This window comes from Emydura macquarii, unplaced genomic scaffold, assembly GCF_026122565.2.
Source record: "Emydura macquarii macquarii isolate MOO-44397 ecotype Brisbane River unplaced genomic scaffold, CSIRO-AGI_Emac_v2 contig_1253, whole genome shotgun sequence".
NCBI classification, from domain to species: Eukaryota; Metazoa; Chordata; order Testudines; family Chelidae; genus Emydura; species Emydura macquarii.
The window spans coordinates 99,657,973-99,681,272 of record NW_027131390.1 but is presented as its reverse complement, the minus strand read 5'-3'; the positions used below and the strand labels follow the sequence as shown (position 1 = coordinate 99,681,272).

The following is a 23,300-nucleotide window of genomic DNA, read 5'->3' as shown; positions in this document are numbered from 1 at the left end:
AGTATTTGCTGACCACTAAATAAGAATCTGAGTGGCGGTGAGAGGTAGCGTGGGCCCTGGGAAAGAGCTGCAGAAGCAAAAGGGATGGGAACTGGGAGAAGTCAGCATGGCTTGGTGCTGTAAAAAGACTAGAGGTATGCTAATAACTGATTTTGCAGTTTGATGGCCAAACTGGGGGGGAAAAAAAGTGTTTCAGGTCAAACAAAGCATTATGTTCAACCCAAAACATTTCATTTGAAGGTTTTTCCTTTATAAAACTAAAGTCGAAACGAAAAATCAGTTTGAATAAAATAAATCAAAATGCTTGTTTTGAAATTGCTGAAAAAGAATGTTTCCGTTTTTTCAGAACTGTTTTGTTTTTTCAGCCACAACAATTCGGTGAATTTGACGTTGATTGGCAAAATGTTTTAGTCAATCTAAAATCTGCATTTTTTGGCCAAAAAGAGTCTGAAAATTTTGCCCAGCTTTAACAAAGGCACTCCCCAAAGTGCACTTCATATCACAGGTAGCCACTAGAACTATTCAGATTTTGCCCTACCCTAGCTGTCAAATAAAAATACCATTTTGCCAGTATTTGTATCTGAACGAAAGGTTCATCACATCCCTAGTTTTAATACAGTACGTTTTAAAGAAAAAAATCCAATAGTTTTATAAATGCACATGTAACCAACTACCTAAAGATACAGTAGGGGGAAATATGTATGTTCCCACAAGTAAAAATAAAGCACGAGTTTCTCTTCTGGAGCCTTTCTTCTTCACCGAGAGCATCATGGGAGAATGTAAATGTTATTCTTTTAAAAAGTTAAACTTCCAAAGTGAGAGAGAACCATATATATTATAGCAAAACAGCGAGAAAAATATATTATAGTAGCATATACAGGCAGGATGCACAAAAAAGATTTCACCATCTATTCTTAGAATTTAGCATAATATGTGACAAATTTATTTTTGTATGAGTATTTTGTAGCTTTTCAGTACCACCAATCACAGCGAAATAAATTATCCTACAAAAGAGTGTTTGCAAGCCATTACAAACTTAAGAGCCACTTAACTACCTAACAGGGTGCCTCATCCCAGCCCTCCAGCGCTTTCCATCAGCCCTGGCCCCGTGAGCCCCCCCCCCACGCTCTGAGCCGGCTGCACAACCTGCGGCCGGTCCTTTTCCAAACCACACCAAGGGCCCATCTCTACGTGCTCGTGCCACCTTGACACCAAGCGGAGGGACCTGTTGCCACCTGCGGAGCATGAGGACCCCGTGGGCCAGTCTTCACTCCACCTTGACCCCATGACCCACCCGGGACATCAATTGGTGGCTCCTCCCTGGAGCCGTGAGCATGGGCGTGTACCTGGCGTGGTTCACCCCTTGCCCCGACACCCGCCCCTTCTGCGGCATGAGAGAGACCCTGGCACATGCTTATCTGGAGTGCGCCAGGCTGCAGCCCCTGTTCCGGCTCCTCCAGAACCTCCTGCTGAGGTTCTGGCTGCACTTTTCCCCACACTGCTTTTTATATGCGCACCCCGTCCATGGCCCCACAAAGTCGCAGAACCTCCTCGTCAACCTCCTTCTGGTCCTGGCCAAAGTGGCCATCTATAACAGCAGGGAGAGGAGGTTGGCTGGGGAAGGCGAGGGGGGGAGGGCGGGCGCGCCCTGCGACTGTGAGGCCTATCTCTGTTCCTCCGTCCGTTCACGCATCTGGGCGGAGTTCCTCTGGGCGGCATCCGCTGGCTCCCTTGACACCTTCCGGGAGCAGTGGGCACTGTCCGGGGTTCTCTGCTTGGTGTCCCCTTTCGGTTCCCTCCGTTTGACCCTTTGACCCTCATGGCCCTTCCTGTTTTTTCATTTGTTGTCCCACGAAATCAGTTGAGTCCTGAGTCCAGTGGCTCCTCCCCTTAGGCTGGGGGAGAGGCCTTTAGCGGTGGGTGGGCTTGCACGCGCCCGCCCGCCCATCCCCCTGGCACTCAAAGAATAACAGGGTGCCTCATATCATGGGAAATGTCAGTTATGTTTTAATTTAAATTCCTCATATTATATTAATTTTGTATCTGTGTAAAAGATCATTAACCTTTGTTAGTTTCATAAAGTTCTATGTAGACTTGACCATTCCAGATTTCTACATAAAATAAGCATGTATATACATATACATAGATATGCTACTGATGTCAATGGCAAAAGGTATAGGGCCCTATTTAGGGCTTGACTGTGCACCTCTTACTTTCATTTAATTGCAGCAATCTCCACAAGCTGTCCCATTGGTGGGACCACTTAGGAAGTAAAGTGCTTTCCAAAGTGGATAAGGGTATCAAAGCAGCTGTTAGACAGATGGAAATCTAACTTGTGAAAAAGTCTGCCCTGCTTTTATTTTACAGTTCACTATTGTTTGAACATTTAAAAATCATAAAAACAATCTTCATAGCATAGAAAGAAATGTGTTTGCCATATTTGTATTACATACACAATTAATAGCACTTGGATTGAAAAACAATTTAAGCAACAAAAACTACTTCCATTTGAAAAACAACAAAAGCATGCCCTAATTGGTACTTGGTAAGAAAAGAGGGGTAGGTTAATTAAATACTTTAGAATGCCCCGCAAAGACGAAAACATTTATTTGATTTCATCAGTACCACATTACAAAAAGAAAATTAAAAAAAAAGATATAGCATTTAGCTGTATGCTGAATTTGAGAGTTTTGACTTTACTAGCACAATTCAAAATATATGAGATCCCTTTGTTTTCCTGCTTGTCAAATAAGTGAAATCATTATTTTCAGCCACAATTTACATTCTGAGCATGCACATTTTACCCTGAGACAAGCATGCATCAAGGATGGTTTGAAGTTTTGTTTAACAGTGTCAAACATACCTTTCAGATGCCCCTTTCAAAGAATAGAGGATAAACAGTTACCTATGATATGGATTAGAGCTGCTCATCTGGAGTTTATTTGCCACATACATTTTTACAACAAAAAGTTGTACTACTTCCTATATAAACAGATATTGTATAATTGAAAGCAGAAACTAGCTCAGTCCTCTCACACTAACTGCACTTATATTTTTAAAACTCCTATTTAGAGTCTAATGTATCTTTTTTTTTAAAATAGTTCATCTCTTAGCCTACTTTCATCTGAGTCTTATTACCCACCTTGTCTCAATGAGGTAAGCAGTGTAGATTTCTTGCATGTTCATGGCATTTCTTCCAGTCCGTTTTTCTGCTTCTGAGACACTGATCTCTATTTTCTTCGATAAACAATCTTCCATCATCTTAGAAGAGAAGTTATAAGTGTCATACTGGTCACGTAAGAAAGAAATAGTTATCAATTTCTTCCTCCCTTTCCCCCATCCCCACTGTTTAAGTAGTAAAGCCTCGATCCTACAGAGATTTTCCTCACATGCTTAACATGTGAGCAGTACTATTGATAAATTAAGCATATGTGTGAGCCTTTGAAACACCAGAGCCTAAGTTATCATGCCTTTCTTCCTTGCCTTACATGAAGAATTTCCACACTTACTCTTCAGTCAAGAGACAAGAAGCCGCTTTATTAGCTTTTCCCAATGTAACTCTGAGAATTATTTTATTATTTATCTTGCAGCAGCACTTGGAAGCCCCCGTCATGGACCAGGACCTCACTGTGCTAGCGATGTACAAGCAGAACAAAAAGACAGTTCCTCTCCCAAATAGCTTACAATATAACAACAAAAGACAACAGGCGGATACAGAGAGATGGGGAAGCACAAGAAAACCAGTGAGACAATATTGGTCAGTATGACTGGCAACAATCTGATCACAGTCAAGTTGTCGTAAGCCTTATGGCAAAGGAGAACATGAAGGAAGGATCTGAACAAGGTCAGTAAGATAGCTGTGCCCATACTTACAGGGAACTCTTCCCAAGCACGAGGGACAGCATAGACAAACGCACAAAGGTGCTTGTTTGAAAATTTTACACGTGGGTGATGAAAGTTAGCATCAATGGTAGAGTGCAGGCAGGAGGCAACATCTTGATAGCATGTGGTAGGCTGTGAAGAGCCTTGAAAATTAAAACTAATCTATGTTTGCTGTGATGCAGAAAGGGGAGCCAGTGGAGGGATGCAAAGAGGGGGGTGTCAGGTCAAAGCAATGAGTTACAAAAGTGATTTTTGCAGAAATACTGTGAATGGATCTGTGTGGGGAGAGATTGAATTTGGTGCTCTGTAGCAACTAACCACTCTTACTCTACTCCAGACTGTAATGCTGCAGCCACTAATTTTTCAGGTGAAAGGTTCATGCCATAAGCAACCTTAGAAAAGATACAAAACCTCAACTCTCACGTAGAAAGAAATGTATGTACATATAAAGACATCTTCTTCATCTATTAGAAGTTGCAAAGGGTGTCAATAGAAAACAGATTTACCAGACATGCAAACACAAAAAAAAAACGCATTTTTCCTTAGCAGAGGGTTCTACTAAAAGATGGTTTTATCACTGAACTTTTGGAGGGCAAAAAAGGTTTGATACCTACAGTATGAATAACCAGAGTTAGACAATATAGAATTAAACACAATGGTGGCTGCCCTAAACTTGCACTCTCATCAAAGCGAGAACTGGTGAAAGACTTTCAGGAAATTACCATATAGAAAAGCAGAACGTGACATTTGTTGAATAGTACAAATTTCTACTAAAACAAACACCTTATTCTATTGACAGTACATAGTCCTGGAGTAAACTCTCCCTGAAATCAGTCAAGTTGAATTTGGGTAGGTCATTAACACCTCTACCTCTCGGGTGATTTTGACACAAGAGCTAGATGTCAGTGTCAAGCCCAAATTCAACTTGACTGATTTCAGGAAGAGTTTTGTATGGAAACTATCTGATGACAGACTCACAGCAGTGAGGTTTTTTTTTTTGGTTTTTTTTTTTAAAAGTTGCTATAGATATATTGTAATGTAAGTGATACATAAGAGTTGTCCTACCCAGTATTATATGCTGGAAACAGCAGAATGTGGTTATGTAAATTATGGTCTAAAACCAACAAAAATATTGCAGGAAATGGTATATTTGAGGAAATGTAGTAAAAAAAAAAATCTAGCAAAGAATACCGTTAGCAATCTTATATTACACATGCACGTTGCAGCACAAATTTTCCAAATGAGGAAAATTTAAATGAGGAGCAGGCTGCAAGGTAGAATAGAGGCCACAAACCCCTCATGCCCATTCACAGATTATAAAGCCAGAAGGGACCACACAGTGATCATCTAGTCTGATCCCTTATATAGAACAGGCCATCAAACCTTCCTGAATTAATTCCTGTTTGAACTAGAGCATAGCTTTCAGAAAAACATTCAATCTTGATTTTAAAAATTGCCAGTGATGGAGATGTTGGTAAATTGATGGTAAATTATTCCAATGGTTGATTATCCTCACTGTTAGAATCATAGAGTTGGAAGGGACCTCAGGAGGTCATCTAGTCCAACCCCCTGCTCAAAGCAGGACTAACCTCAGCTACATCATCCCAGAGAGGGTTTTGTCAAGCCGCAGCTTAAAAACCTCTAAAGATGGAGATTCCACCACCTCCCTAGATAACCCATTCCAGTGCTTCACCACCCTCCTAGTGAAAAACGTTTTCCTGATGTCCAACCTAGACCTCCCCTCCTGCAACTTGAGACCGTTGCTCCTTGTCGGTCATCTGCCACCACCGAGAACAGCCTAGCTCCATCCTCCCTGGAACCCCCTTTCAGGTAGTCAAAGGCTGCTATCAAATCCCCCCTCATTCTTCTCTTCTGTAGACTGAACAAGCCTAGATCCTTCAGCCTCTCCTCATAAGTCTTGTGCTCCAGCCCCCTAATCATTTTTGTTGCCCTCCGCTGGACTCTCTCCAACTTGTCCACATCCTTTTTGTAGTGGGGGGCCCAAAACTGGACTCAATACTCCAAATGCGGCCTCACCAATGCCGAATAGAGGGGAATGATCACTTCCCGTGATCTGCTGGAAATGCTCCTATTAATGCAGCCCAATATGCTATTAGCCTTCTTGGCAACCAGGACACACTGTTGACTCATATCCAGCTTCTTATCCACTGTTACCACCAGGTCCTTTTCTGCAGAACTGCTGCCTAGCTCGTCGGTCCCCAGTCTGTAACTGTGCATGGGATTCTTCCATCCTAGGTGCAGGACTCTGCACCTGTCCTTGTTGAACCTCATCAGATTTCTTTTGGCCCAATCCTCCAGTTTGTTTAGGTCCTTCTATATCCTATCCTTACCTTCCAGGGTATCTACCACTCCCCCCAGCTTGGTGTCATCTGCAAACTTGCTGAGGGTGCAATCTACCCCATCCTCCAGATCATTAATGAAGCTGTTGAACAAAACTGGCCCCAGGACCGACCCCTGGGGCACTCCGCTTGTGATCGGCTGCCAGCTAGACATGGAGCCATTGATCACTACTCGTTGAGCCCTATGCACTAGCCAGTTAACAATGTGCACCTTATTTCCATTCTGAATTTGTCTTGCTTCAACTTCCAGCCACTGGATCTTGTTACACCTTTGTCTGCTGGACTGAAGAGCCCATTATCAAATTTTTGCTCCCTATGCAGGGGGCACTGGGGCTACTGGATATGTGTAAACACGGACCATTCCCAATGCGTCTTTTAGATCAGTCTAAATTGGCATGGAGACATTTTCTCCAACAAGGAAGGGTTACGTAGGCACTCTGTGCAGCTGCTTAGCCAACAGCCTACCTCACACCTTGCGTGGCCAGCTCCCACACAAGGTTTAAGTACAGGGCCTTGTGCCAGTCCTCCACAACCGGGTGAATTTTACTGATTGCAATTAGTACTCGCCTGTTCCCCCCACTTCCTCCCACACCTCCTTTAACCAGAACACTTACAATTACAGGGTTTATATTATTTGTGAAAGTGATACTTTAGAAGCAGCTTATGTAAGTCTCAGTCACCCTTGCAAGAGTGATCAACTAAAGAATGAACAAACAGGATTTTTAATATTTAATCATCAGAATTACGAGATGGTGACCCTTCCACAAGGCATCTGTCTCCGGCAGCTTTAAATTCCCTACCATATGCCTGGGTAGCTGCTGCCTTGAGGCTTTGCATCATCTGTAATGAAGAATCCCAGGACCCTGAGTTACCTTAAGCCTCTAGAGCAGAGTATTGCAAATCTCCTCAAAGGAAATTTTCATTCTACCTTTTGAATGAAATTCTTCGTTAATAGTTTCCATTAAAACAAAGTTACTTAGAAAGAGCGAAAGAATTTTAAGATCCTCGTCTGACAATGCAATAAAGGTCTAGATGTAGAGTGAACTAAACATTCTTTTGCTAATGCAGTACAGGTCGACATCTACTACAATGGTTTATGACATGCCCTGTATTTCAAGCTACTATTGAAAATCACATGGGTACCAGTATCAGAAACACTTGGGTACATCTTAATTTTGTACACATATAGCTAACATTTTTATTTTCCTGTACAATACTAGCTTTCATTCATATAATTTTTTGTTAAAATAGTTTCTCTAATGTAGACAGGGCCAACTGTGGGAAGTTTGTAGTATAAACACCAACTGAATACTGATAACTGACCTGCAGATTACACTATGTACGTCATGAAAGTGGACTGGGCGTGTCATTAAACCATCATTTTGAATCTGTTTCCTTGACAGTCATTCCCAATGAAATAGATATGCCATTTATTGGGAGCCAACAAGATTATTCCAATATATTTTAAAAGTTGTTTTAGTATCTTCTTTTTAAAAGATATGACTACCAGATATGATCAGCAAGAAGTTCCAAGTTATCACTGCTCCAACTCCTTTACACAAATTGAACGGTTTTCGGTTTCATTTTAAAAACAAACAAACCTATGAATGTACACAGGCTTTGTTGTCAGTTTTATTGGGAAGAAATACGAGAGCAGAGAAGCTCAGCAAGACAAGTCTAATATTATTTTAATATCATTCTGTTTGTTATAATACCTTTCTACTCTACTTTCCACCCAAGGATCTCAAAGTGCTTCACATGTACTAGTGAGTTTAGCCTCAAAATGCCCTTGAGAAATAGGTAAGTATTATCCCCATTTTACAGATGGGAAAACACGGTATGAAATGTTACAGATGAGAAGTCAACACACAAAGATATTACTTCTAAAGTAAAGGCTTCTACCACAGAAAAAGGCAGCGGCTCTGTGCAATGTCTATGGCAAGCACAAATCAGATGTGAGTACACAACTGGAAGGGCAGGACCTTAGCACCACAGGAAGACGCTTACCTTTAGCAGGAGCAGTGATTTATTGGCGACATGCCAGGGACACAAAGATATGACAGACTGGGGAATATTACATTACAGGGACAGGGGGAAAGATTCAGCAAAGGCCAACACAAGGCACCCGCCCCCTGGGAAAGAAGATGGCAAAGGAAGCTCCGCTCCTCGGAAGGGAAGGAACTGGCTAGTTACACTGCTGGACAAGGCTTTGGAAAAGCAGGGCGGGAGCCAGCCCAGCCGAGCCCAGCCGCCCCTAGGGAGGGATTCGCAGCAGGGCAGGTGAATGGGGGGAGGCACTTTTCCACCTGTCGCTTCTCTAACTCCCACACGAAGCCTCCTGCCGCCGCAGCTCCCGCCCGCCTCTGCCCCCGGACTCCGGCCGCGGCCGCCGGCTGCTCTGTCCAGGGGCTGCCTGTGCCCCACCGGCTGGGCCTTAGCTCTGCCCTCCCGCCCCCCGGCTGCAGCCCCTGCCGCGCTACCCTCCGCCCCGCGCGGCCGCTCCCAGCCCGGCCGCCACCGGCAGGAAAGAGCGGCGCTCGGCAGAGCCGCCTAGGCCGGAGCGGAGCCCGGCCGCCGCCTGCCCTTCCTCAGCCGGGCCGCCCCGGCGCTCGCGGCCCGTCCGGCTCCGCTCACCGCGTCCGTCGCTGCTGCTCCTTCGCCGGGCTCCTCCGCCGCGGGCCCGCTGCCCGCCTCAGCCTCTGCCTCCTGGCCGCTGTCGCTAGCGCCGAGCGGCTCGGCCTCCTCCGGCTGCTCCATGGGGATGAGAGGGCTCGGCTCCCGGCGCGCAGGCGCTCAGCCGCGGCGGCTCCCGTGGCTGAGACCGGCCCGGCCGGGCAAACTCATCGCAGGAGCGGCTCGGAGGAGATTTCCCCCATGCGTCCCCTGGGGTCCTCCTGGCTATACCCCGAGGGGCGGGATCCCCCCGCCAGTGACCCCGAGTAATGGGGTGCAGCCCCCACTCACCCGCTGCTAAACCACAGCAACCCCCTGGGCCTGGGGGGGAGGGATCAGTGGGGGCCTGGACTAGCTGTGGGTCCGTAACAAACCACCACGGATGCAGGTGATAAAATAAGAAACTCCGAATGCATGTGGTCGCATATGTCTGAATGATGCACACCCGAGAATAATGACTAACAATTCTGGTCGCCTGCCAGGCATAAATTAATAACCTGTTAACAGCGATCACTTACTATTCATTATTGAAATGTTAGTGGCTTGTTGAACACATGACAGTGGCAGCCCTGCGCTCTGACTCCAGCCAGCAGGCCTACTGGCACAGAGTAGCTGGTTAACTGCAATAGCAGCTGAGGATTTATAATTACATCATACATTGTATTGTGCTGTACCATTCGTCACTTTTGCATTATCAATGACTTCATTATTTCATCGTTGTTTTGTTATAGGTAAGTGTTATTTGTTAAGAGCTGTGTGATATTGCTGAAATCTTGCTGTTTTCTCCGCCATTACATCTCTAAGGTCTTGTCTACACTCAAAAAATAAGTCAACCTAACCTAGGTGGACTTACAGCCGCCACAGGTGGCTGACATCCACACTATCCTCCTCCTTGGGTCAGTGGCATGTGTCCTTACTAAGAGCACTTCCACTGACCTAAGAGGGGCAGTGTGGGGAGCTGAGAGACTGGGCTCTGGTGCTCCCAGCATGCTCCCCACGCCCCTCATTCCCCACCGAGAGCCAGCCCCCTTCTTCACTGGGAGCTGGGAGAAGCCGCCAGGGGCTTCTCACCTCCCTGTTCCCAGGGGAAGTCACCTGGGGCTTCTTGCCCCTGGAGAGTGGGGTCCAGCTGCCCTGCTTCTTGCCCCCACCTGCTCCCCACCAGGAACCAGGCAGCCTTGTCAATTTCACAGCTCAGCCATGAAATTGAGAAGGCTGCCAGGACCCCAGGGGTAGAAGCTGCCCAAGCCTTCTCCCCTCCCTGCCAGGAACCAGGGTTCAGCCACCTGCAACTTCTCCCATCCCTGCTCGCACCTGGGAGCCGAGATCTAGCCACTCCTGACTTCTCCTGTCTGGGTTCCAGCCACCTGGGGCTTTTAGGCCCACTCCCAGCTGGCCTTCTTGTCAATTTCAGGGCTGGAACCCTGAAACTGATAAAAATGACAGATAACTACTGATGTAAGGGAATGCAATATCTATATTGACACTGCATTGCCCTGTCTATGCCAACATAAGTCCTACACCTCTTGTTGAGGTGGTTTTATTATGTAGGCATATCAAGGGAGTTACATCGGTGGGAGGAGTGTTTGAACCTGTACACCTCCACTGTTTTGTTGACAAAAGATGACGTTTGTCGACAAAACTCTCTAATGTAGACCAGCCCTATCTGGGCTTTTCCTTCTGTCCACATCAGTAAAACTGTCATCCAAGCCCTCGTCATCTTGATCATCAAGATCCTCCTCCTCAATGGCCTTCCCAGCTAAACCCCTCTCAGATCCATCCGATACATTGCTGCTAAAATCATCTTCCTGGCCTGTCACTCTGACCACCTGACCACCACTTTTACTTTTGAATCCCTCTGCTGGGTGCCTCTTCTGTAGGGGAACAAGCGAGTTTCTAATGCTCACATTTATAAATGTTCACAATTTAGCAACTCTTGTATCTTCCCTCTACACTGCCTGTTTGCCTATTTTTCCCATAGGCATGCTTCATGCTTTCTTCTGTTTTACCCCTTATACATGGAATACCCTTCCTGAACTAGTCCATAAACCCCGTTCTTCAAATCCCTGCTTAAAACCCACTTCTACCATGATGTCTACAGGAAACTACCATCTGATAACAGCTAGGTACATAACCAGTAGAGGCTTCTGATATTTATTTGGCCTTTAAACTGTTGTTATGACTGCTTATTTCATTCTCCTTCCCCATTCCTTTTAATTGTTACACCCATTTGTTGCATCTTGTCTTAATTAGATAATAAAATTACTTCTTTCCTAAGTGGATGAATAGTATATTGCACAGTGGGGCCCTGATTTCAGTTAAGGCCCCTAGGCACTATGATAGTACAAATAATAATAATTAATAAGCTGAATATCTTTCATTATATCTTGAGAAGTAAAACTGTATTTCATTGTTCTTTCAGTGGGCACAACTTCAGCTTTAACCACAGCTGAACTTGCATACATTCTTCATCAATAATTTATCCTTTTCTCCCAACTGCATTTCAAATAAACCCCAAAACCTTCTTCAAAGGACTGTGAACGAATATCCTGCATCTGGTTTCTATTCTGTTGTCTTCAATGTTTGTTCAAATTTCTTTTCAGATGATTTGAATTGTTATCTCACCCCTTCTTTCTAGCAGGGCAGAGTTTCCCAAGCTTTTTCACTGAAGGGTTCCTTGGAATGAAAGCCTTTTACAAATATGTGAACTGCTGATATGTCCTTTGAATATGATTGATTTAAGATTTGTTTTATAAACCCAAAGTCCAGTTTAGATGTAAATGCATGATTGCACACTATAGCACAAAATCTGTTTCCCATTATGGTGTGGTCTTCAGTATGTTTACTCAAGATATACATTAAGATACATATCTTGTATCCATTACATTTGCATTTAAAGGATGTGCATACTGAAATTTTTCTGATCCATATCAGTGATATAATTGAAATTCTTTGGTGAAACCCATATACTATATCAAACTTTGTTTATTATGAAAACAGCACTATCAATAAAAAAGTAATAATACACATCTCTTCTCATCCAATTATTTCAAAAGCTCTTTATTAACAAATTCTCTTAATACCCTTGTGAGACAGGTAAACATTATAATACCTGTTTTACAGACGGGTAAACTGAGGCACAGAAAGAGGTCAAGTGATTTGCTCAGGATCACATTACCAGAGATGGGATTAGAATTCCAGAGTCACAGATCTTAATTCTGAGCTCTTTTTCATACACAACACTGCTTCTCTGTGAATTAAGTCTAACACATAGAAAAACACATAGGACTAGATTTTGCCATCATTATTCCTGTGGAATAGCTACTCTTTAATTATAAAATAAAAAAATACCACTTGCAGCTTGTACTCAGAAGTACTGTGGGTTTTGCTACCTAATTTTGATGCTGAAGTATATGAACTGTACTTGTGGGTCTAGTCTTCCATCAACGCATGAGGGAATGTATATACATTCATCTCACTAAGACAGTTAGTTACATGGGCATTATTCTACTACCTTACTCAGGCAAAAGTTCCACTAAAGGCAGTGAGAGGTTTGCCTGATTACGGATTGCAGAGCCAGGTCTGGGATTTGTAAATAGGCATTTACCACTATTAGATAATTGGGTTTGGTCCCCTTTAGTCCTTCTTGAGTGCACCCCTTAAGTGACATGCCTGGCTTCCTGCATCTCTTTCTAGGTGGAACCCAGCAGTTCAACAACACCGGGAAAGGGTCTTTGGGTGTCAAGCCCCTGTTTCTCAACCATGTTAACATGATAGGCCCAGCTGGGCTTGGCATCTGTTAGCCCATTCACTTTAGTGAGGTGGTTAAAGTGACTCAAAACGGCTTTTTTCAAAACAAAGTAGTTATTGATTCAGTCACCAAAAGGTATAAAGCACACATAGCAAATGGTAAAAACAATCAAGATCAACATGTATATTTCCCTTTACCTAATCCTTACTCTTTCTTTGTAAGCTTTCATACATCATGATCCAATCAGAAGCTGGAATCGATTGTTTGATACTGAATGAGAGATGATAGATAGGTGGGGATAGGTCATGAAGCGCCTTGAAAGTGAAGGCAAACGGTTTATGTTTGATACATTAGAGAAGAGAAGATGGAGCCATTGAAGGGATGCAAAGAGAGGAGTGACATGGTCCTGACCATGAGCTCTTCCCCCGACCTAAGTGGGGCAGTGTGGGGAGCTGAGAGCCTGGTCTCTCAGGTCTGCTGGCATCTCCCTCCCCGAAGTTTGACTGCCCCACAGGCTCCTAGTGGGCTGCCCCCCCAAGCTCCCCGTTCCCCATAGGAGCAAGGGAGAAGCCACCCAGGGCTTCTCATCACTGGGGAGCGGAGTCCAGCTGCCCCGGCTTCTTGACCCCTCCACCCCACTCCTCACAGGGAGCCAGGCAGCCTTGTTAACAAATCACGCAGGGCTTCCCGCCTCCGCGCTGGGAGCGGGATCCATTCTCGCCCCGGCTCCCAGCTGGGGGTGGGGTCCAGTCTCACCCTGGCTCTCCAGGGAAGCAGGGGACAGCTGGGCTCTAGCAGCCCGGCTTTCTTGTCAATTTCTCAGCTCAATTTCTCAATTTGACTGAGCAACAAAATGGCAGATTAAATTTAGTGTTGATAAATGCATAGTAATGCACCTGGGAAAACATAATCCAGTTATACATGCAAAATGATGGGGTCTAAATTAGCAGTTACCACTCAAGAAAGAGATCGTAGGGTCATTGACGATCATTCTGTGAAAACTTCTGCTCAACATTCAGCAGCAGTCAAAAGAGCAAACAGAATGTTAGGAACCATTAGGAAAGGGATAGATAAAAAACAGTAAATATAATATCACTATATAAATCCATGGTACGCTCACATGTTGAATACTGTGGTCGTCCCATCTCGAAAAAGATATATTAGAATTTGAAAAATTACAGAGAAGGGCAAGAAAAATGATTAGGGATATGGAACAGCTTTCATATGAGGAGAGGTGAAAAAGACTGGGACTTTTCATCTTGGAAAAGAGATGATTGAATAAGGATATGAGAAAGTGAATCTATCCCCTTCACATAACACACAAACCAGGGATCACCCAATGAAATTAAATCAGGTTTAAATCTAACAATTTGAATTTGATCTATTTCCATAGCAAGTAGCCCATCGTAAAAGACACACAGAGGAATGCAATATATTCATAAAAAATAATACAGATATTTCCCAGTTTGTCAGAAACACTCATTTGCAATAGCACTACCTACCGCTTCAAAACAATGTGTATTTTTTTCTCTTTAAGGGGCTTTTTAGAAGCATCTAGAATAAAACAATAAAGATTGCAAAAGCTTTTTAAATCCATCATTCTATTGCTGAGAAATGAAGAAGAACAGCCATGCTTTCTGCATGTCCCAATAATATTTGTAACCAAAGCAGGAAACAGCTAACTGGTGAATCTTACTCCCAAAGATATATGACGTATGTGTTTGTATAGCACCTAGTTCGACGAGGCCCTGGTCCATGACTGGAGCTCCCAGGTGCTATCAAAATACAAATAAATAATGTATGATGATGATACAATATATTGGCTCAGTGAAATTGATCTTGACTCCTCCTAAAGGATGGCTCTAGCAAACATAAAGCCTGCTACTTGCTAATAAAATTAGTTCTTTAGCCCAAAGTGGTCGTGACTTGTTCTTCTGGTGCTGAAGACCTTATGTTTGAGCCCCACTAAAGACTATGGTGTCTGTATGCATGTGGCCATGTCATAATGATAAACAAGGAAGAAATCTATTTTCCTTAGAAACATTGGGGGGGAAGAAGCACTGTTAGGGAGTTGCGAATAATAAATGGTAAAAAATTGGTGATAGCCTTCTTTAGAACGAAAGAATGCCAAGGAGAAACCCTAATAGGACCAAAAAGAGAAATCCTTCATCTCAGATCAGCCCAAGACCCCCATGGGTGTGTTTGTATGTGAGTTTGTATATAACTATGTGAAAGGGCCATAAAGATAGCAGTAAGAGCAAAAATCAAGCTAAGCACCCAGACAGGGAAGCAGAAACCTCATAAAAAGAAAATAACTAGAGAGGATCTGGAAGTGTTTCAGAGAAAAGAAGGGACCAACTCACTTTGAACTCAATGGAAGTTTTGCCACTGTCTTCAATAAGAGCAAAACTGGGCCCATACATACCAACTAGAGAGCCAAAACCAACTCAGAGTTTTGAAAGAAGCTAAAAGTGATCACCAATGGCATGAACAAGCCTTTGCAGAAAACTGCAAAAAGCAGCAAGGAGGAAGAAGCAAGACAAACCCAAAGCCTTATGGGAAGAAGCCAAACAGAAATGGGAAACAATGGAACAGACAAAGAGATTAGGAACAGCATCATGGGACAAACTGTGCCCTGATTTAGGCTTTGTGCATCTTTAGTGAACAGAATGAAGGTGTAACAAACATAGCAACATAGAAGAAAATAATACCGTGCACCTCCAGTATGTGTCAATCATCAGGTAGGTATAAATGAGAAGCAATGCAATCCTGTTGGGGATTTGAATGAGAGGTGTGTTAGTTTGTGCGCAGGGCTAAGATGTGGCAGCACAAAAAATGGCATAGTGTGCCCCCACCCAAAAAATTCATAAGCATATCCCTGATAGTGCTAAGGAATCACATGGAATAACTATTCTCTATGTGCAGTTCGACCACTTAAATGTCACCCCAGCAGATGTTTAATGAGCTGCACCAAGAGAATGAAAAATGACAAAGCCCAGCTAAGGTTGGAGTTTTCGAAAAGGTGATCTCAGGGAACCCCTATAAAACCCACGCAATATAACCCATTTGCATGACTTCAGTAACAAAGCCCCAGAATCAGGAGCACTGCAACGTGAGTGTTAATTCAAAAACAACGAGGGGAATTTATCCTGGTGGATGCTGAATGCTCCCAACTCCCACTGGAGTCAGTGGAAGTCAAGGTGTAGCAGGGCATCAGCGAGCCTGCCCTGTTTCTGCTTCATTCTCTCACAAAGCCAGTCAGAGACCCTTGATGCTGTAACCACTGGTGAAAGTTTATTGGTAAGTTGTGCTCCCACCACCTTTAGCTCAGACACAGTTTACCCTCTTATTCGCTAGACCCAGGAGGGATGCACTTCCACTCCCCAACTCCCTCCTCCTTTCTGCTTCCTTTCTTTCAGCCCTTTGTACAGGCCCAGGATAATTGGGCTGGCAGCTCCCTCTAATTGTCTCATTAGGTGCTGGTTTTCTCCAGCCAGCTCCCATTTACCTCCCTAAATGGTGCAGACTCAGCAGTCGGTGCTCAGCACCCGTCACACAAGGACGTTCAGCACAGTGTTAGGATCCTTATGAACAAAAGATGGCTTAGTCTGTTGGACTTTATCCTGCATCACTGGCTCAGGCAAAGTTTCCATTCCAAATGTGGGTTTGCCTGAGTAAAAGCTTCAGGGCGCACCCTCCTTTGTAAAATGCAAACATACTGATAAACTACGGGAATGCCTGGATTTGAATTAACCGCCAGGTCAATCAGAACTTAGAAGCAGTGTCTCAAACAAAGCTGAGGTAGATAGAGAATGAATGAATCATCACCTGAAGTATTGCTTCATGAAGAACCATGTTCGTGATGGAATCAGGTAGCCAGTTTGCAAAAATTTAAAGTTAAGAAACACTCCTCCATAATGAATAAACTCATGGAATGGTATTTGAAAGTGTAGGGCCATGTCTTGCCATCACTCCTCACACAAAAATCCCATTGAGGTCAAAGGAAGAAAGAAAGAATGGCCCACCCATGAGAGATGTTAGTCACGTTACTTTTTACATTTGTGGAATGTGCTCAGGTACTACAGTGATGAGGGCAGTATAAGAATTTATGTAGAATAGAATAGAATAGGTCCCAATGTTTTTAGTTCCAGTTGAGACAGACTAGGTAGGTGATGTAATATCTTGAATCACCTTCTGTTGGGAAAGCTTTCAGGATTCACAGAGCTCTTCTTCAGGTCTAGGGAAGGTAACCAAAGTGTTGAAGCTAAATTCAAGTTGGGACAGATTGTTAAGTGTATCGGGTTCAGACATGCTGTAGGAGATCAGTTAAAATGAAATGGGCAATTAAGAGTCAGCAGGCAGTAGGGTGTTTTACAAATTGTTGTAATGAGCCATAAAACCAATGTCTCTGTTAAGTCCCTGGTTTTTAGTGTTGAGCAGTGTTATGAATTTAAGCTCCCAGGCTCATCTTTTGAAGGTGTTGTGCAGGTTTCTGTTGAAGACAAGGACTCAGAGGGCAAATATGGAGTGATCGCTCAGTGAAAAGTGTTCTCCTACAGGTGATAGGGTGTTTTTGTATTTTATAATTTTTCTGTGTGACTCTATTTGAGAGCATAATCGTTGTTTGGTTTCACCCATAGAGCTGCTACTGGGGCATTAGGTGCACTGGATGAAGTACACCACATATTGTGATAGGCATGGGTAGGACCCATGGAACTTGAAAGACGTTGTGGGGAATATTGATCATTGTAGCAGTAGAGATATATCTGCAGGTTTTGCATCTGTTGTTTTGACAAGGTCTGGTGCTGCTTTGGGTTGGTGTTTCCTGGTCTGCGAGAAGCTAGCTTCCGATGGTGAACCTGGCGAGGCTGGGGGCTTGTTTGAAGGCCAATTGTCATTTCTGACTCCACTGCCGGGGCTAGCTATCTTGCTCAGAAAGTATCATCATACAAAGCGGTTGTTGGGTGGGAAGCTCAGTGTGAGAGATGGAGACAAGTTTCCATTCCGCTTTGTTGTTGGATGAACACTCATGGAAAGGATGTGACTACTTTCCAACTACACATTTGGGCCTGGATTTACTCTGGCTGACACAGCGAGGTGTCAATTATATGTTTCTGTGCCAACTGATTTTCTCTGCACCGGGGGAGGAAGAGTGATTCACTTCAAGGAAAGGCCAACGGGTGTTGTTGCCTGGTGGTTCTTAGATTTACCACCGGGAGCTCCCGCTAACATATTCCACAGCTGCTCTGTCTATGACCAATCCCAGACAGTACTACCCACTTGGGTGGATGTCCCCTCTGGGGAGGAGAGACTGAAGCCACTTTCTGTTGCCACAACCTCTTACTAGGGCAATAATTTTTATTGGCAAGTTCTTTAGATCCAGCAGTGGAACATAAGGCTCCATCTGGCCCTTTATTTAAATATACTGTGCACTGTTACAGGTGGCTGATTTCTTATTTTGGTTCTCTTGTAAAATGTTTTTCAGTCTCTAAGTGAGAATTTAGGAAAAAACTACTCCCACAATGCAATGTACAATTATCCTGCAGAAATCTTTTTGACTGAGCTCAAAATCCAGCTTTCAGTATGGCCTGAATTATGAGGTTGTCCAGACCTCTAATAGAGGAACAGGGGAGTTTACACCAAAAGGCATAAACAAGTCAACAATAAAAAAGCCATCATTTAATCTCATCTTCCTCTCAAATGTCTTGTTCCAAAGTTCATTGTGTTCTGTCACTGAAGCAAAGCACTGCAATATAAATTAAAGCCCTTTGGGCCAAACCCTGAAGACATTATTCACGTTTTACTCATTCCTTAGCCAGACAAAACTCCCAGTAACTTTGGTTTTTTTTCCTTGAAAAAGGTCTGAAAAATAAATGAGGACGTCAGCACTGAGTTATTTCTTAGACAGCAGCCTGGTCTAGTGGCTAGAGCACAGAGCCAAGAAAAGTACTGAGCTGAAAGCCTGGCTCTGAAACCAATTGGCTCCATAGCCTTGGGTGTGTCACTTATCCTCCCTTTCTCCGTTTCCTCATCTGAAAAAATATATGTAAAATATTTTGCTTGTCTACACAGCGATTTAGTGCTCAGCAAACCAGGGTGGGAACCTACAGCACACCAACTTGACGCTCACTAACGTCCTGTGTGGTCACAGCTGTGGAGTCGCCATGCACTATCGTGCTGTGTAGACAAGCCCCTATTGATAATCAATAGCCTCTGTTCAGCAGACATCAATATAAAATGCAGGTAATTTGAGGACTTCATCTAAGTTTATTAAAACAAAAAATTTGAAAGCAGGCAAAAGTGTAAAGGCCACATACACTCTGGAGCAATGAAGGCTGTTGGGTCCCAGGAGTGGGAGGTTTGCCTACAGAGAAGCCCAGTCGTGTTGGCCACTTCTAAAACCCCACTGTGTCAAGGGCTATGGAAGATCTGGTTAAAGCAGTCTCAGAAATGGCCAGGGCAGCTCCAGGAGAGCCAGGGCCAGGCTAGCTGGATGTGCTTTGAGTCAGCATTTCTTCCAGCTCACCCCCCACCAACAGGGCTATTACAGAACCCCAACCAGATCTTAAAAGGTGTCATCCCACAGGAGAACCTGCTGCTCTTCATTCAGGGTGAGGTCCCCCACCCCCAATCCAGCCCCTTCCAACTCAAGTGGGTGAATCTAACCCAAGAATCTTTTTCTAAATGTATATTGCACAGCCATACCGTTATGCATTTTCTTCTGTTCCAAGCTCTTGCCCTTTTAATGTTCCATCTAGCTCCTATTTTTAGTTTCACTAGAGATGAGCTCAAACTGTAAAACCTGGATCTTGACTTGGAGTGTTCCTAAACAGTAGCATTCAGAGCCGGGTGCGTCTTGCCTCACAAAAAGCTAGGGATAATTCGGATCTAGATGCAGGCTCAGATTTCAAACATGCCTAAAGTTTTGGGGTGTTTTGACCTAGGCCTTTGGTTCAGGCCTATCACTAGTTTTCTGGCTTCAAATCATTAAAAAATTCCATTGCTGCAATTTTGCTGTACTCAGATTACTGTATGTCCAGTGACCTTGTCTTGTCAGTGTGCACCATGGTTTAAAGTTCTTCTGGGCTCCTGGGGGGGACGTTGTTCCTCGCCAAGTTTTATTTCTCCACAGGAGAGTCTTCCTGGCTTTCAAGAGTTTTAACATCCAGCATGGATAATCTGTGACATTTCCAACAAAAGCCTGCCTCTCTCTCACACGCACACACACACACACACACACACCCCCCGGAAACCCAAGCTCCGAAAGGACATGAACTTTGGCTCTTTTAAACTGAATTCATTCAGAAATAAGAGGGAATCAGCAATCTGCTCAAAGAATCCTTGGTTAAAAATTCAGTATTTCAATATATGGCTTGGACAGTAATTCCTTTTTAACAGGGGTCTGTCCTGGGGCCGGTTTTGTTCAACATCTTTATTAATGATCTGGAGGACGACAGCAAGTTTGCGGACGACACTAAGCTGGGGGAGTGGTAGATACCCTGGAGGGTAGGGATAGGATACAGAGTGACCTAAACAAACTGGAGGATTGGGCCAAAAGAAATCTCTCTCTCTCTCTCTCTCACAGAAAAGGACCTGGGGGTAACGGTGGATAAAAGCATATGAGTCAGCAGTGTGCCCTGGTTGTCAAGAAGGCTAATGGAATATTGGGCTGCATTAGGAGGGGCATTGCCAGCAGGTCACGGGAAGTGATTATTCCCCTCTATTCGGCATTGGTGAGGCCGCATGAATACTGTGTCCAGTTTTGGGCCCCCCACTACAAAAAAGATGTGGACAATTTGGAGAGAGTGCAGCGGAGGGCAACCAAAATGATTAGGGGGCTGGAGCACAGGACTTATGAGGAGAGGCTGAGGGAACTGGGCTTGTTTAGTCTGCAAAAGAGAAGAGTGAGGGGGGATTTGATAGCGGCTTTTAACTACCTGAAAGGGGGTTCCAGGGAGGATGGGGCTAGGCTGTTCTCGGTGGTGGCAGATGACAGAACAAGGAGCAACGGTCTCAAGTTGCAGGGGGGAGGTCTAGGTTGGACATTAGGAAAAAGTTTTTTACTAGGAGGGTGGTGAAGCATTGGAATGGGTTACCTAGGGAGGTGGTGGAATCTCCATCCTTACAGGTTTTTAAGCTGAGGCTTGACAAAGCCCTGGTTGGGATGATATAGCTGAGGTTAGTCCTGCTTTGAGCAGGGGGTTGGACTAGATGACCTCCTGAGGTCCCTTCCAACTCTAATATTCTATGATTCTATGATTCTAGGTTATTAAATGTTTGTTAATACTCCGACATACAGGGCCAGATCCTCAGCTGGGGTAAATCAGCACAGCTCAGTCGTAATCAAACTATACCAATGTACCCCTGCTGACACTGTGACTCGGTTTACCCTTAGGCAGGATCATATTCTTCTGTTTGTATTTCTTGGGAAAGTTCTCAACAGTTGTCAATCTCTACGTATTTGTACAACACTGTACCCATCAAACAATTCTAAACATTTCAGCCCCCAGTTCAAAACTTCCCTCTTTATTCTGCACATTTCAAGGCCAGAAGGGACCATTATGGTTATCTAGTCTGACTTCCAGCATAATACATGCCATACAGTTTCACCCAGAATCCTGAATCAAAGCCACAATTTCTAGTTGGGCTACTGCATATCTTATAGAAAGACATCCAATCATGATTTAAAGACTTCAAATGCTGGATAATAATTCTCACTTCTGTCCCCAAGGCTTCTCCAGGATTCAAACCCACACCTACTGAGGCTATAAGCAAGATATATTCTGTTAAATCAGACAGCCCTTCATAGACTCATTCTGGTTGCAGCAGATAGACTTTGCCTCTCTGTGCTTTTCTCAGGCCTCTCTGCTTATTCAGTCTGGCCTCCTTTCTTTCTCTCAGTTCTGGTCAGTTTCACCACGATCAATCCTAGAGCCTTCTCCTCTGCAGCTCCTGCTGTCTAGAGTAGCCTTGTTATATTTCTTTATCTCATTGGCTCTCCATCTAATTTCAGTACTCCTGTTTTCTTCCTTAATATCTCTTTCTTTCTGTTGCATTCGTTATTTAACTCTCTAGCTATACAATGTATACAGATAACTCAAAACTTTTTTGGATGCAGTCATTATGAAAAATTCAATATTATTAATATTATATATTTGTATTATCATAGCACTTTCAAGCACCAGGACTCCATTGTGCTAGGAGCTGTACAAACACAGAACAAAAAGACAACCCCCGTCACAAAGAGCTAAAAATGTAAGTGTAAGGCAAGAGACACTATATGGATACAGACAGATGGGAGAGGACAAGGAAACAATGAGACAATAGTGGTCATTAGAGCCAGTGATCTCAGCATACCAGCAGCCTGACCAGTGTCTAGTTTTTTATTGGCATCACGGCAAAGTAAAGATGCTAGCTAGCGTAGGGATAGATTGTGATGGGCCTTGAATCTGAAGATAAGTACAAGGACCCAATGCTTCATATCTTATTGAAGCTAAACTCGAACTGATAGATATCATCAGCAACACACATACATACTACACACACAGTTTAATGAATTGTAAAATGGATAAGTGAAAAATCATAGGTTTACTGTACAATACTATGTATGCATCCATCAATTTATGGATATATCATCTACCAATAACTGCAAAACGTTAGGCTCAAAGTAGACTAGCTTTTTGGCCGTAAAAGAATGGATAATATCACTTCTTTCTCTGCCACGATAAATTACACTGGTTACTATTCAGCATGTTTTAAGGGCAGTGGGCTTCAGGGGATAGAAGATAGGCCTGGGAGTGAGGAGACAAGTTTTATTCCCATTTTTCTCTCAGACTACCTGTGTTAATAACTCGGGGAAGCCAGTTCTTTTCTAGGAACCAGAGTTTCCCCATCTGTAAAGTGGGGATAAGATTGCTTACAAACCTTTGAAAAACAGTTTGAGATCTTGGGAAGAAAAGTAGTGCATAAATGCTAAGCGTATTTTAGGAAAGCATTTTAGGATGTGCTTAGGCCCCATTGGGTCAATGGAACTTACAAGATATGCTTAAAGTTCAGCATGTGCTGAAGTGCCCTTTCTGAAGAGGTATGTTGTCCTGAATCCTGCAATTAAGCATTTTTAAACAAGTAATTTTAAAATATGTATTGACAAAAGTAGAGTGAAGGTGAGAAAAGTGGTAAATTAGTGTGCTGAACTGTTACAATCTGGGTTTTATTCTAATGAAAGGGGTATGGTGTAGTCACATAACAGTTTGATTAGATGCCTGCAATAGAAGTGAGGTGCTCTTCAAAGCCTTGGACAATATGGAGTTTGAAGCAGCTTAATGTTGTCATCAGAAAAATCAAACTTTGCTCTCAGAGCCAGAGTTCTTCCCCCAGGTTCCCCCTCCCATATCTGTATATAGTCAGAGAGGAGAGTCAGGCTTAGTTTGTTCATAAACTTCAGTTCCTGGGCGGACCCCACACACAGCTGCATTTGAAACAGCTGGATCCGCCTTCCCTGCAAGTTTAGCCAGGAGCCCCACAAGCCTGGGAGCTTTGGGTTGGGAGCAAAATAATCACAGCAGACTGGCTGCACTGGTGGAGGATGAATTGATCAAAACTGTGAAGCTGGGTTTCCAGTTGCTGGCAGGATT

At 43.7% G+C, this 23,300-nt stretch overlaps 1 protein-coding gene across 3 annotated transcripts in view; it reads right to left on the bottom strand.

The window, feature by feature from the left end:
* Nucleotides 1-9,223, bottom strand: part of SNX4 (sorting nexin 4) — a 48,210-nt gene extending 38,987 nt beyond the window's left edge. Inside the window, exons 1-2 of one of the 3 annotated variants that reach the window (XM_067549600.1) lie at nt 9,207-9,223; nt 3,143-3,261 (exon numbers count right to left, since the gene is read on the bottom strand). In XM_067549600.1, the coding sequence (XP_067405701.1) occupies nt 3,143-3,261 (119 nt within the window). In that variant the 5' untranslated portion in view covers nt 9,207-9,223. Of the gene's footprint in view, nt 1-3,142; nt 3,262-8,722; nt 8,742-8,876; nt 9,096-9,206 lie in introns of those variants that run through there. The other 2 variants (XM_067549598.1, XM_067549599.1) reach the window with 2 other exon arrangements.
* Nucleotides 9,224-23,300: the final 14,077 nt, after the last annotated feature.